Raw genomic sequence first — 14,376 nt, 5'->3', positions numbered from 1 at the left:
CTTCGGAATAAATCTAACGAAACATGTGAAAGACCTATATAATGAAAACTACAAGACCCTATTAAAAGAAATCGAAGAAGATACAAAGAAATGGAAAGATATTCCGTGTTCTTGGATTGGAAGAATCAACATAGTTAAAATGACCTTATTACCTAAAGCATTATACAGATTTAATGCAATCCCTATCAAAATCCCATCAGCAATTCTAAAGAAATAGAACAAAAAAATCGTCAAATTATACTAACAAGCGACAGTAATCAAAACGGCATGGTGTCTATGGCCATGCCACCCTAAACACGTCCAATCCCGTTTTATCTCGGAAGCTAAGCAGGGTCGGCCTGGTTAGCACTTGGATGAGAGACCATCTAGGAAGACTGGTGCTGTAGGTATAAATAAAAAAGGCATGGTATTGGCAGCAAAACAGACACACGGACCAGTGGAACAGAATCGAGAGTACAGAAGTAAACCCATATTTATATGGGCAAATAATTTTAGACAAAAAAGACAAAAACATACAGTGGAGAAAGGAAAGCGTCTTCAATAAATGGTGCTGGGAAAACTGGAAAGCCACCTGCAAAAGAATGAAACTGGACTGTTGTGTATCACCACACACCAAAATTAACTCAAAATGGATTAAGGACCTGAAAATAAGATGTTAAACAATAAAATACATAGAAGAAAACATAGGAACTAAACTCAAAGACCTTGGACTTAAAGAAGATTTTATAATTTGACGTCAAAAACGGGAAGTAAAAGCTGAAATAAGTGAATGGGACTACATCAAACTAAAAAACTTCTGCTGAGCAAAAGAAACCGTCGACAAGGTAAAGAGACAACCATCCGAATGGGAAAATATATTTGCAAGCAATGCCTCTGATAAGGGCCTAATACCCAAAATATACAAAGAACTCATACAACTCAAGAATAAGAAAAAAGCAAGTGATCCAATCAAAAAATGGGAGAGGACCTGAACAGACATTCTCCCTAGAAAACATACAAATGGCCAACAAATACATTAAAAGATGTTCAACATCTCTTGCTATTAGGGAAATGCAAATCAAAAACACAATATCATACCATCTCACATCTGTTAGAATAGCTATAATCAACAGGACTAGTAATAACAAATACTGGAGAGGATCTGGAGAGAAAGGAACCATCATACACTGCTGGTGGGACTGCAAATCAGTACCACCACTATGGAAAATTTGGAGGTTCCTCAATTAACCAAAAATTGATCTATCATATGATCCAGTAATCCCTCTACTGGATATTTACCCCAAAGACTTGAAAACCCTTATCGAAAAGATATTTGCACACCGATGTTCATAGCAAAATTATTCACAGTGGCCAGGACATGGAAGCAACTAAAGTGTCCTACGATAGATGATTAGATAAAGAATCTGTGGTACATATATACAATGGAATATTACTCAGCTGTGAGAAGAGATGAAATACTGCCATTTGTGACAACATGGATGGACCTCGAGATAATCGTGCTAAGCGAAATAAGCCAGACAGAAAAAGTTGAAAATCACATGAAATCACTTATGTGTGGAATATAAACCTAAAAGCAACAAATGAACAGGACAAACAAACAGAGACTCATGGACATGGACTATAGTCTAGTCGTTACCAGAGGGTAGGGGTGGGGGAGGAGAGGGTAGGTAGACAGTTAAAGGGGGTCAAATATATGGGGGTAGAGGGAGGGTGAAGTGGGGAAAGAGGATCAAATATATGGTAGCTGAAGGAAATTGGACTTTGGGTGGTAAATACACAGCAGAATATACAGATTTCAAATTATAATGTATAACTAAAAATATATAATTGTATTAAATAATGTTAACTCAATAAACTTAAAAATAAAGAATAAGGTAAGGTGCCCACTTTCTCTATTCCTTTTCAGTATTGTACTTGAAGTTGTTAGACCAATGCAATTAGACTAGGAAAAGCAATTATAGTTGTAAGAATGGGTAACGACATAAAAATATCTCTATTTATAGATGATATGATAGCACACCTGGAAATCCCCTAGAGAACTAATAATAAAGGTATTTCAAATAACTAAAGAATTCAGTAACATAGCAGAATATAAAACCAACATAGAGAAATCTGTAGTTTTCATATACACAAATAACCAGATAGAATGTATAATGGAACAACCCCATTTATGATAACAAAAGAAAAAAGATAATATTCTTCAGGATAATGTCAACAAGGGGTATGCAACCTTAAATGAGTAGAAGCTTAAAACATTCCTGGAAGATACAAAGGTAGACTTACACAAATAGAAAGTCATTCCTTGTTCTTGGATAGAATGAATTAACATCACGAAAATGGCAGTTTCCCTTCTCAGGTCTTTATTCAATTTATAAATTTAATGTGACTTCCCAAAATACACCTACAAGCTTTTATCTACAGCTGGACAAAATGATAGTAAAGTTCATATGGAAAAGCAAACATGCAATAATATCCAGGAAAACCCTGAAAAAGAAAAGCTTGGTAGGTGGTTAGGACTAGCTGTACCAGGCTACAGGGAGTCTAATGCCTCTGCCAGCAAATATTTTATGAAGCTTTTCTAATTTAAACAGTACAATGCTGACAGGCTAAAGGAAGAAAAATTAAAGGTCTGTATGGAAATTTGGTAAATTATAAAAGTGGCAAGCTTTGTTTTTGACATTTAAATTCTTCATTTGTCTGAAATTGATGTTCTTTTTAAAAACATTTTTACAAACATCTTTATTATAGGTGTTCTTTAACACTTCTCTACATACATTACAGAATGGCCATCACATCTATTCATTTACATAACACTATTCTCAATATAGCAAACAAGTAGCACCCTTACGAACATCTTTATTACATGTGTTCACCAAAATTCACTTTCATATACAGTGTGAGATAGGTAGGGATCCAGTTTCGTCTTTTTCCTTAGAGGTAACTGTTTATTCTCCACTGATCTGCTATGCCACCTTTGTCATATACTGAAATCTCATATATGTGTGGGGCAGGTTCTGGACTCTCTGTTCTAGTCCACCGGTCACTTTTTCTATACCTGTACCAATGCAGTACTATCTTAATAACTATATTTTCTCATTAATTACTGATATCTAGTAAGGCAGTCACACCTCCTGGCTGTTCTGTAGCTATGCAGAGACTATTTTTTGTCAGAAACAGAAAGAACAGAACTTCATTAGCTAGGAAGAAGCCAGAGTTAATGGTGGGTAATGGTGGCAGGTGGTGGCAGAGGTATTAGACTTCTCGCAAACCCATTTCTTCTTTTGTTCCCCACCCTACTGTGCAGCACGGAGGGTCAAAAACTGGGCCTGGATTTGCAGAAGTAGTTTTCCCCCATTCTCTACTTTGACGCTCTGGTGGGAAGGTTCTCAGCCTCCGTCATGTGGTAGGAGGCACATATCGGGACTCTGGCTTTGCTACCACACCTACTCCTATACAGGTTGCAGAGCACCAGGAATCTTCAGAGCTGCTCAACTCAGTGTGTCTAAGTAGTCACCTGTCAAGGGTGGGGCTCATGGGAGTACCCTGTTAAGCATAGTTTGACTTCTCTGCCCCCCAGCTTTTCTAGCCTGGTGATCTGCTTACATCAACCTGGTCATATAGACCTAGGTGTAGGGGGTGCTATGGGAATAGGAATTTCACCTTCCTTGCTACCTACACTCCAGGTGATTTATGGCTCAACAAATATTTAAAGAGAGTTCATAATGCTGCAGGTGGAGTCCAAACCCAAGGTCTCTCTGGATTCGATCTTTTCTCTGGGCTCAAGATTCATGCTCCTTATGCAGTGAGGAAAGAGAGGGTGCTTTGGGATAAGAATCAACAGGGTCAGGGATGTGTGAAAGAGAGAGGTCAGGAGGGAGTGAGGAAGTGAAGGAAGGAACAGGGAGATATGTCATAGGGTGAAGTGTTTTCTTTTGAGGGGCTAATTTCATTGAAACATAATCAGCCCAGAAAAGGGAACATATCATAAGTGTGTAGTTCATTGAATTTTGACAAAGCAAACACACTCCTGTCACCTGCACCCAGGTCAATAAACAACATGACCAGATGGATCCCCATCACAGTTAGAAGTTGACAGTCTTTGGGAGATTGGTGGACTTAGAGAGGTTTAGAAGTTTCAAGAAGGTGGAGAGTCCCCAACTCACCGTGGTTGAGTAGAAGTCTGTATCTAAGGCAGGAGGCTGTTGTATCTGAAGATTCAAAAATCACCAAGGAAGGCAACCAAGTTGATGGTTTCATGTTCTTCTTGCCAGTGCTCAGCCAAGCAAATGTCCCTCCATGGACACTGCAAGATTGGGATTCAGGTATGTGGCTTTGCAGGGGTATCAGGGAAGCACCTAGTAGTTGGGCAGAGCACCATTCCACACTCTTCTCATAGTTTCTGCTCCTAGCAGAAAAGGGCAGCAGGGACTAAAGATAGGCAGAGGGATCAGGGAACAATGAACAAAAATAGCAAATGGTGAGTGGGGAGCAGGGAGGAAAGAGAACAAGGATGGGGAGCAGGAGGAGGGAAAGCAATATGGAACATGGAGAAGGAGCAGAGGGCAGGGCGAAGGAGCAGGAGATAAGGAAAGGAAATAGGGACTGGCAAACAGGAGGAGGGAGCAGAAAAAAAATGGGAGAGAGCTGGCGCTGTGGCTGCAGACATACCTGAAGGGCACACTCAAGGACCAGTGGCATTTTTTCCTGTACATATTCAGGAAGCTTCCCTAATATGTTCCTCCCTGAGCCACTTTCAAAGATACGCCATTCATTCCCTGAAGTGCAAGTTTCCATCCTTCAAGAAGCCTAGAAATATCATCCCCTGATGATCACTAAAGTGTGACCAGATGTCCCTTGGCTAGGACAGACTATGACCCTCCCAAGTAGTCAGTCCAAAAGATTCAGGACACTAGGGGTCAGGGACAGAATGTGCTGTGGTTGCCTGAAATTGGGAAACACGGTATCTTGGGTTGGGTGGCACCTGGGACAGTGCCCCAGGGAGGGGACACTTTGTTCCAAGGCTGGGACAGAGGGAGGCCTGAAGATAAGGAGTCCATGCAAGGTGCAGACAGGCTGGCTGACCCATGATGAGGAATTCCTAAAGGGGAATCTCTCCTCATAAAGTCACCACAGTTGTTCTTGATAAGCATGTAGATAAAACCACGTTGTTCTTTATAGTCTGGTACTTTCATTAACTAGAGGTTCAAGACTCCTCTGGGAACCTTGATTGTCTATGAAAGGGGAAAAAGAAAGGGACACTGATACTGAAGAGTTTTTATGGGCTGAGGGGCTGGGGTCTGAGTATCACATCAGTAGCCTTTGGATCTCAGAGACCCAACCCATTCCCTCAGCCAGAGCAGGGTCAGGGGCTTGTGTTTTGGTGGGGAGACAGGTATGGGGAAGAGATGGGCAGGGTACCCTGGTGATTTGAACTCATAATGCTGCATGATCTCAGTGAGGAGGATGGGCCCCAGGAATTAAGCCATGAGGACTAGGGGTGGGAAATATGTGTCAGGGGACCCTTTGGTATTCAGGCATTCAAAATTTTCTTCATCCCCAAGACTCCTTAAAAAAAAAACCACTTTGCAGAGCACCTCCCCACCAGGCTGTTACCATTTCAGTTGACTTTATTTACCCTTCTGGAACCTCACTGTGAGCCCCTTTATTGGAGGCCCCTCTGAGGTCTACCCAGACTTACCCATGTCTGAGTTACAACAAACAGTGTGGGGGTGTGGTTGTTAGTACCCAAAGGCCTACCTAAGGGTGGTCATAGACAGAGCCAGGAGCAAAGCAAAGATCAGCAGGAATGTGGGATTCATGGCAGAGGCCTGAGGGATACAAGAGTGGGAGAGAGTTGAAATATGACCTTTCCCCATGCCAGCTTACTCTCAAACAAGAGAGGCTTCAGGAAGCATCTGTCTAACACTACTGCTTTCCAGGGGCCCAGGGTCAGGAGGAGGTCCCCATGGTGTGGTAGGGGGAAAAGACACTGAATCTGGGCTTCTGATACCAATGGCCCCACCTCCTTCTGTCAGAGCTATAGCTCTCCATGAAGGTTCAGCAGGAGGCCCAATCTCGGTGGTGGATAAATAGTCCACAACAGGGAGGTGCAACATAGGTATTCCTGCTCCCATGAACCTTCTGTTTTACTCTTTCAAGAGATTAAACCTTCAGCCTTCTACTGGAGTAGGAATTGATAGTTGGGGAGTTTGTCTGGAGTTCTAACAGAGTCTTATGAATACTTTCAACTAATCTTTTTAAAGCTCTACCTTCACCCCCACATCTACAGAGAATTTGTGCCCTAATCATTTCCTTTGGTGAGGGTTCTACAGTGTAATTGGGGTTGGTCCTCAGATTTCACCACTACTGGCATAGGAAGTATCCAGGACTGGATAATTAGCTGTAGGTGTTAGTCACTATTGATAAAAAGAAAGGGCTGGTCATCTTATAGAAATCTACCTCTTCATCCGTCATTGAGGAGGTGGAGTTCGACATATGGGGTAATTTATTGAGAGCTGTTCCAGCAGGGAGATTTTCCAACTGGAGATATCTAAGGACAGGGTGATATATCAATGGGGTTCGATCAATAGAAGCAAAAGGGTGGGGGGGTTATGAATGAAAAGAATTTCAAACAAGTTTATTAGTGAGATAGATAGCAATGGTGAGTATTTCTGAATGGGAAGATTTGACTGGTATGTGTGAATGGGAAGATATGCCAGTGGATCAAGATATATGAATGGGGAAATTGTTGATAGAAGTTGTCAATGGGAATTATGTCATAGAAAGTTATTTATGAATAGAGAAATTTGTCAACTGAGTGGCCAGTAGGGGAAATGCCAATAGATGGATAATTATGAAGAGAGATATTTGTTACTGGGGTCTATCAGTGGGTGATAGATTGCTGCTGGGTATTTGTGAATGGGGAGATTTGTCAACGGGGGCCATTAATGGGGATATGTCAGTGGGATATTTATGAATAAGGAAGTAGCTCAACAGAGGTATTTGTTAGTGGGGTATTTGTGAAACAAGGGATTTGTACAGTGAGGAGAGGGGACTTTTCAAAGGAAAGATTTACCAAGGGCTTAGAGATTTGTCACCTGTAGTCTTGGTGACAGAGATTTCTCAATGTGGTGAATTGTCCACAGTGAAGACTGCACAGTGGGGAACGTTACCTCTGGGCAGAGGGATTGTCCTCAGAAGTCTTTGAAAATGTTGGTATTTTTCAGTAAGAGGATTTGCACACTGGGAAGCAGTGTACAAATGTCATAGTAATAAGAAAAACAACAAATGAGTATATTAAATATTTGTAACATCTCTGAGAGAAGTTATCAGGATCTCAAGTTAAACTAAGGTTTCCAGAGTGTGTTAAATTATTACTACTGATATATTATTTCCAATATTGTAAATTATCATTCTTGATATTAAACATTATTTGAAACATTGCAAATAATCATTACTGATAAGAATTACCACTACTAATGTTATATATTAAATTATATTAATCATACGACTAATAATAACTAATACTCATAAGTGCTATGTGGCTACCACTGTTCCAGGCACTTTACGTGTATGATCTCATTTAATGCTCACATTTATGCCTATGAGTTAGGCATTTTTTAATTCCTACTTTACAGATGTGGAAACTGAGACACAAAGAAGTAATGTGATTTCCCTAAGGACACAGAGCTAGTACATGAAGGGGCAGGATCTGAATGCAAGTGACCTGGCTCCATCCAGTGTTCATGCTCTTAATTATTACACTACACTACTTGTCTAGAAATTAAATCACTATTAGTAATATTGCATATAAAGTTATTGTTATAAGAGTTTCATGTGTTTTGACCTGAAAAAAATACTCAAGGGGCTAATATACCCATGGATCATCCTCCAACCCTAGCACAGACCTCAGAAGGATTATGGGTAGAGACTTGTGAGGCCAGCTTTTAGGGAAGAAGTATTAAGTCTCCAGTTATGGAAGGGCTGTCCCCCAGGCTACCCACTGAGCTGGCCCTCATGCTGCACACTTCACAGGGCTGTCGCCCCCATATACTTCCTCTCAGCCATCAGAGTCTCTCCCAAGCAGAGATTTGCACAAAGACACACCAAATGCTGGGGCAGGTGTAACTCACTTTGCTCACTTTAGTGGATTTTCTAGAAGAATGGTGGAGAGATATAGTGACCCCAGGATTACAGATATCCTGCCAAGAACTCCTTCTAGGGTCTGGGAGCGGTGGCCTTGTATGCTGCTCTGGATTCTTTGGAAAAGGCTGCAGTAGAATAACCCTGTCCATGAAGCACTGATGTCTTGATCTAGGTGGACAGGTTGGCAGAATGGCCTCCACTCTGGGCTCCATTCTTTCACTGCCACATTCTATGTCCCCTTCCTCCCAGGGGTTAAAATAGCTGAGGGATCAGGGAACTGGTGCTGAGGACAGGGAACAGCATAAGAGTTCAGACAGCTGTTAGTACTAGAGTTTGGTGAACTGTCAGGAGCTGCCAAATTCTTGTAGGCAACTGAGACAATAGTGCCATGACCACTAGGGCCCAGGCCCTTCCCTTACAGTTATACCCATCAGTGAAGGCTGCCATTTACCCCTTTTGGTGGATGGTGTTCAGATCCACCCAGGGCATAACCAAGGTGTAAGTGTTGTAGAAATTGCTGCAGGGGTGTCCCCTGCATAGGCAGATAAGCACTGGGTGCTCAAAGTCCACCCATCTCCATCCAGGACATACCTTGGGCCCTGAGGGAATCTCCAGGAATGCAAAAGGACCAGGCCACAGAGGATCCAAGGGCCATGCTTGGTGAACCAGAGTGCCCTAAAGGAGTTTTTTATTGGCAGAAGCAATGGGTAGTCTGATGGGAGGGAATTTGGGGGTCCTTTTCTTCACCAAAGAAGATATTTTAGAGCCTTTTTTCAAGCAGACTCAAGTCAATGGATCACTTGAGTGTTCCATTGAACATTTGTATCAATCTGAATTTCTGGCTCCCAGGGGCCTCACTTGAGTCAGGACATTTGGAGTGTAAGAGGCAAGAGCCAGGGACTGGGAAAGACCCAGAGGGCCTGGTATCAGCTGTGGGAGAAGGAAGGCCTAAGGAAAGGCATGTTTTGAGGGTCTCTCGCTCAGGTCTTATGGGGGAAGATAAGCCAGAAATGTTAAGGCTCTGGTCTAGAAGCCCCAGTTTTGGTGAGGGGATAGCTGTGTAGGGAGAGGTGTGTGTTTGGGGGGTGGGGGCTGACATACCTGGTTGGTTCTGATTTTGACCCCTTACCTGCACTCCACTGCTGTTGAAGTTAGTCAGAGGAGTGAGGGGAAGAGAGGTAGGAGAAGGAGGAGAAGGGCAAGAAGGGCAGAGCTTGGGGATTTCCAGATTATACCTTCTTTCCATCTTTCCTAGTCTCCAAACAACCACTTCCAAGGAATCTCTCGCAGGCCATGGTTGGGGGGAAGGGACAGGGCTACCTGTTCTTCCAGAGTACCTGGCTGGGTTATGTGGGGAAGGGGTCCAGGACCCCTATGGCTTTCTCCTTTCACTCAAGTCAGACTAACAGTACAAAACCTAAAGGTGGGATAGTAACACCTACAGATTTAGATAGGGCAAGACATCGGCACTGGATGACATCAGGACAATGCCCAAGGCAAAGAGAGCTGTTAGCCAATTGATAGGCATTTATCAATAAGCTTGTTGACTGGAGGGATTTGTGAATAGGGGAATTTGCCAATGAGGTAGTGGTTTTTCAGCAGCAGGCAATTTATGAAGTAGAAAGCGCTGTGAAAATAAGACTTATGAATTAGTCTAGTAAAATGTTTTAAAGTATCGAGTAGAGAGATTATCCAACAAGCTGTGGATGATGATGCAGGTTAAATTACTGACACTGCAGATCACCAATGCTAATGCCAATGTAGAGAATTATTAGCAATACCTCAAATTATGTAAAGTACAAAAAGCCAACATTTTGCACCCCTCATCCCCTCAGCATTGGTCCCAGGGTGCTCCCACTAGGTCATCAGTGACATGAGTTTGTTCCCAGACATTATACAGGGACGCTGCCTGCTGAGTGTCTTTATTTCATTGTCTTAAAGAAAGATATACAGGAGTGGGAAAAGGGGTTAATACTGTGCAGGTTTTGGCTTCTGCTGGAGGCAGGATTCAGGCGATCCGGGGCCGCAGGGACTGCCAGGTGCACATCCCTGGCTCCCGTGGCAGGCAGGCAAGGTGGCGGCTCTGGAAGCCCTTGTCAGAGCCTGTGAGGAGCTGGTCTGTCCACAAGCAGTGAGTGTCACTCTGAAGTTTGCAGGGGATGGATGAACAGGGAAACACCTAGAGGAAGGAAGAGAGGCACATCTGAGGGCTTCTCCTCCTGCCCCTGCTTCCCTGACAGAGCAGAACTTTCCCCTCCTCAGCTTTCAACATAGAGCTGCTGGGGAGACCTAGTATCACCCCACCTGGGTACAGACTCAAGAACAGCCCCTCCCATTGGGGAAATAGTCATTTGGCTCAGTGAGGTGACAGTAATCTTGCAAAAGGATCAGTTTCCTGGTAGTTGGAAGCAGTTACAGGGTCAGTCAGGTAGGTCTTCTGAGGAACGGTCTCACAGGATAGGAAACAACTGGCAGTATAAAGAAATAGCTGGCAAGTGGGGAACTTAAGCATAGGAAGGAGCTGTGGGGCTCAGAGACATTCACTGGGTCAGAAGACATTCAGGGCCATCAGGAAACAGTCTTGGAATAGTCAGAAGGGCAATGTAATTTGCCCTCATGTGTAGAATAGTCACAGCTGAAGAACAACAATCAGATGTGCTGGGGAAGAGAGTCAATGGGTTGGGGAACAGCACTTTGGGTTCTCGGAGAACATTCTATGGAACCAAGAAACAATCCCAGGGGGTCAGTAGCAGACACAGAACTATAGAATAGTCATGAGGAAGAGTTAGAGGGACAGAAAGCATCCAGAAAATCCAGGGAACAGAGAATCCCCAGGTATCAGACACGGGGCAAAGGTACAATCAAAATGTTCAGGAAGAACAGTCTCAGGTTTGGGGAAACAGCAAGAGAGATCATGGACAGCCCAAGAATTTGGGGAATGGCCAAAAGGACAAAGAATAGCCAGAGAGAGCAAGAAACAAGCTATGGTTTGGGGAAGAGTCTAAGGAGTGCTCTCCAGATGGTGGGCAGGACCCAGGCACTCACTGTGCATTCCTCACAGCCAGCAGCATAGATCTTGGTGAAGCCCCTGCGTTGAGCAGAGCTCAGACTATTCCAGGGAGCCACGAAACTGCAGGTGGTGATGTGCATATGCTCCTTCCACAGTCGTCCTGTGGGGGAGGGGCGAGGCAACAGGCAGCTTCTAATTGCCTGATTGGCATCCCCTGAGCACAAACTGGCTAAGGGTCTTATGATAGTCTGAAATGGGGGCTGACCCCATTTCAACTAGGACTCATCCCTCAGACCCTCGCCTGGTTGTCGGGCAGAGTCTGAGGGATGGGTGGGTGTGGCCAAGGGTGAGGGGGTGGGACCTCACCAGCGATGAGAAACTCCTCGCTGCGGTTCTGGGACCTGTGGAAATATCCACAGATACTCTCCATGGCTGGGGTATAGACGAAGCGGATGTCAGGGGCATCCCCCAGAGCGTTGAACCCCTTGAACATCTGCCAATGGATGAAAGGAAGAGTGTTTTACTGATATAATCCTCCCACTCCACTTCTTCATATAGCATCGTGAGGTCATAGCTAACTTCCTCGCCAACCAATGGCTACAGGCTCGCGCGCGCTCTCTCTCGCGCGCGCTCTCTCTCTCGCTCTCTTGCTCTCTCGCTCTCTCGCTCTCTCACTCTCCAGGGAGGAAGGTGTTAGGAACTGCTGAGGAAGGGGCAGGTGGGATACCTTGGTCATCTTGATTTCATAACGCTGGTATGAGGTGGTCTGGTTGACTTCTGGGGTCCCCACGAACTTCGCCCTGATGACTGCAGGAAAGGAGGAGGGAAAATGAGTCAAATGGACTACATGAGCCAATAAAAAAGAAAATGATCGTAATAGTCATACTAGCAAAGCACATACTTAAATAGCAACCTGGATGCCAGACAACACACTAGGAGATTTACACATTTGTTTATTGATTCACCTATATACTGAGTGCCTACTTTTTGCCAGGCACTGCTTTAAGCCTTTTTCATATATTCATTACGTGTTCATTCACTCAGCGAATATTTTGGAGCACCTGTTGTTTGCCAGGTATTCTTCTGGTTTTAGGTGAAGAAAATATAGACTAAACACAAGCAAAAAAGATAAGTCTATGGAATGTTAAAAGGTATTAAGTATGATGGGGAATTTCAAAGCTGGGTAAGGGGGACCAGGAGTACTAGGGGATAGGGGTTAAAATTTTGAGAAGGTGACATTTGAGGTAGTCGCTTATATGGATACCTGGGAGGACAGGTGTACCAGGCAAAGGGGGAGCAGCCAGTGCAAAGGCCCTGAGGTGGTACTGGGCCTGGAGTAATCAAGGAAGCATGAGGATGCCAGTGTGGCAAAAGCAGAGTCAGGGCAAGGCTGAGTGGAACTGTTTTAAAGGTGAGCACCATCATGAATCCCACTGGATTAACAGGGAAAACAAAGCAGTGAGTGAGGGCAAATGGGGTACACTTACCGAGGTCAGAGCTGCAGAAGGCCATCTGCGGGTGGGGTGGGGCACAGGTACAGGCCCTGCTGGGGGCTGTCAGCCATAGCAACAACAAGATGCCATAGGTCAGAGGTGCCAAGGAGGCCATGGTGAGTTCTGCAGAGGTAGAGAGGAGGAGTTAGGCAGCTCCTAGCTCAGCTGATCCTCAGACTTTGGCAGGCCTGCCACCCCATCCTGCCCACCCGCCCTCCAGCAGCCTGGAGGGGAGTTAGGTGACTGTACTTGGGCTTGAGGGGTTGTGGAGTTTGGGAATTTTAGGTGGGGGATATGAGAGCCCACAGGAGTTTAGGGGGTCAGGAGAGTTTTGGAGTTGTGAAGTTTGAGAGATTTAGGGGACTGGGTTAGTGGGGGGATTATGGGGTTGTAGTGCTTGAGGGAAAGGGGACTGGGAAGTTTGAGAATTCAGGGGGGCTGGGGAAGTCAGAAAGTTGAGTTGAGAGTGAAGAATCTGGGGTATGGGGAGCTGGAGGAGTTTGAGGGAGTTGGCAGTTTCGGGGTTGTACATATTGAGAGAGGAGGTAGAATAGTTGAGAGAGGCTGAGGAATTTGGAGGAGGTTGGGAGTTTAGGGAGTTGAGGGAGTTTGGGGGTTTAAGAGGAAGGAGGTGCTAGAGGGATTTGGGAGCAGACAGTTTCCAGGTTTAGGGAGCTGGGGATTTAGGAGTCTGGAAGACTGGAGGGCTGAGAGAGTTTAGGGAGCTTCAGAGGTTTAGAGTGGGTAAGTTAGGAGGCGATGAGGGAATTTAGGGGCATTTACCGCTTAGAGGCATCTGATATTAGGGGCTTATGAGTTTAGGAGAGTTGGAATGAATGTCAGAGGTTCAAAGGAGTTTGGAGTGTCTGGATTGGGGAAGCAGTTCCAGCCACCACCACCCGGTCTTCCCCTTGGCCAGCCCAGGGTCCTGGTACCGCCGCCATCCCGGCCAGGCTAAGCAGCCAGGTGTCCGGGTGGCAGGAAAGCTCCAGTCCCGCTCCAGGCCCTGGGGCCGCCCAGGCCCCTACCTACCTCTGGTGTAGTCTCTCTAGGCGCTGGTTCTGCGGTGATGGCAGCAGGGCCTGAGCAGCGGAGGATAAATGTCCACTCAAGGGGCGGGGGTGGCAGCAGTGCGGAAACCACAGGCCTCCAGGCTTCCTGGATGCATTACTCATCCACCCACCATCAGTGGAGGCCAAGGGGCGGGCCAAGCGCTGCCGAAAAGGAGCTTCACCCTCCTCCTTTTCCTTCCCCCTGGGCCTCGCCCTGGCCATCCCCCTCCCCCACCTCGCAGTCCAGCCCCAGTACTTGCAATGGAGGGCTTAGAGGCAGGATTTCCCCAGTGCAATTTCCTAAAGTTTCTGAACTCTCTCCCAAGTCTATCCAATCACAGCCCCCAAACTCCCCATGGCTGAAGCCCGAATTAATTCGTTCCATCGATGAACATGTGTACTGTGTGCCAAGCGCACACAAACATTTCTAGTAGATCCGACATTCTGGTGAAGGGTAGGGGAGGCAGGGAGGAGACTAATTAGAAGCAGTGAGGGAGATAAAGCAGGTGAATGGAGGAGGAATACAATCTGGGGTAACTGAGAGATTAAGTGATTTATCCAGGATCATAGTTAATAAACTGCAGAACTGGGATTTGAATTCAGGTGGCCTGGAGCCAGGGCCTGGGTCTTAACTCCTCTCAGAAAACACAGGCAAGTAAGTAGTCGGCATTTACAT

The 14,376-nt window shown here is 45.2% G+C and overlaps 2 protein-coding genes across 3 annotated transcripts in view; one reads left to right on the top strand and one right to left on the bottom strand.

Moving 5' to 3' along the window:
- The window catches only part of SYN1 (synapsin I), a 53,701-nt gene that overhangs the window by 29,511 nt on the left and 9,814 nt on the right, over positions 1 to 14,376 (top strand). The window lies entirely within an intron of this gene.
- Positions 10,041 to 13,852, bottom strand: TIMP1 (TIMP metallopeptidase inhibitor 1). The gene is made up of 6 exons (XM_011380078.2): positions 13,681 to 13,852; positions 12,643 to 12,771; positions 11,883 to 11,962; positions 11,522 to 11,648; positions 11,191 to 11,315; positions 10,041 to 10,324 (listed from the first exon to the last, which is right to left on the bottom strand). The coding sequence occupies exons 2-6, from the start codon at positions 12,761 to 12,763 to the stop codon at positions 10,154 to 10,156; spliced, it is 624 nt and encodes a 207-aa protein (XP_011378380.1). The 5' UTR covers positions 12,764 to 12,771; positions 13,681 to 13,852; the 3' UTR covers positions 10,041 to 10,153.

The sequence above is a fragment of the Pteropus vampyrus genome, unplaced genomic scaffold, assembly GCF_000151845.1.
Source record: "Pteropus vampyrus isolate Shadow unplaced genomic scaffold, Pvam_2.0 Scaffold387, whole genome shotgun sequence".
In the NCBI taxonomy this organism is placed as follows: domain Eukaryota; kingdom Metazoa; phylum Chordata; class Mammalia; order Chiroptera; family Pteropodidae; genus Pteropus; species Pteropus vampyrus.
The sequence above is the reverse complement of the archived record's forward strand: the minus strand, read 5'-3'. Positions and strand labels throughout refer to the sequence as shown.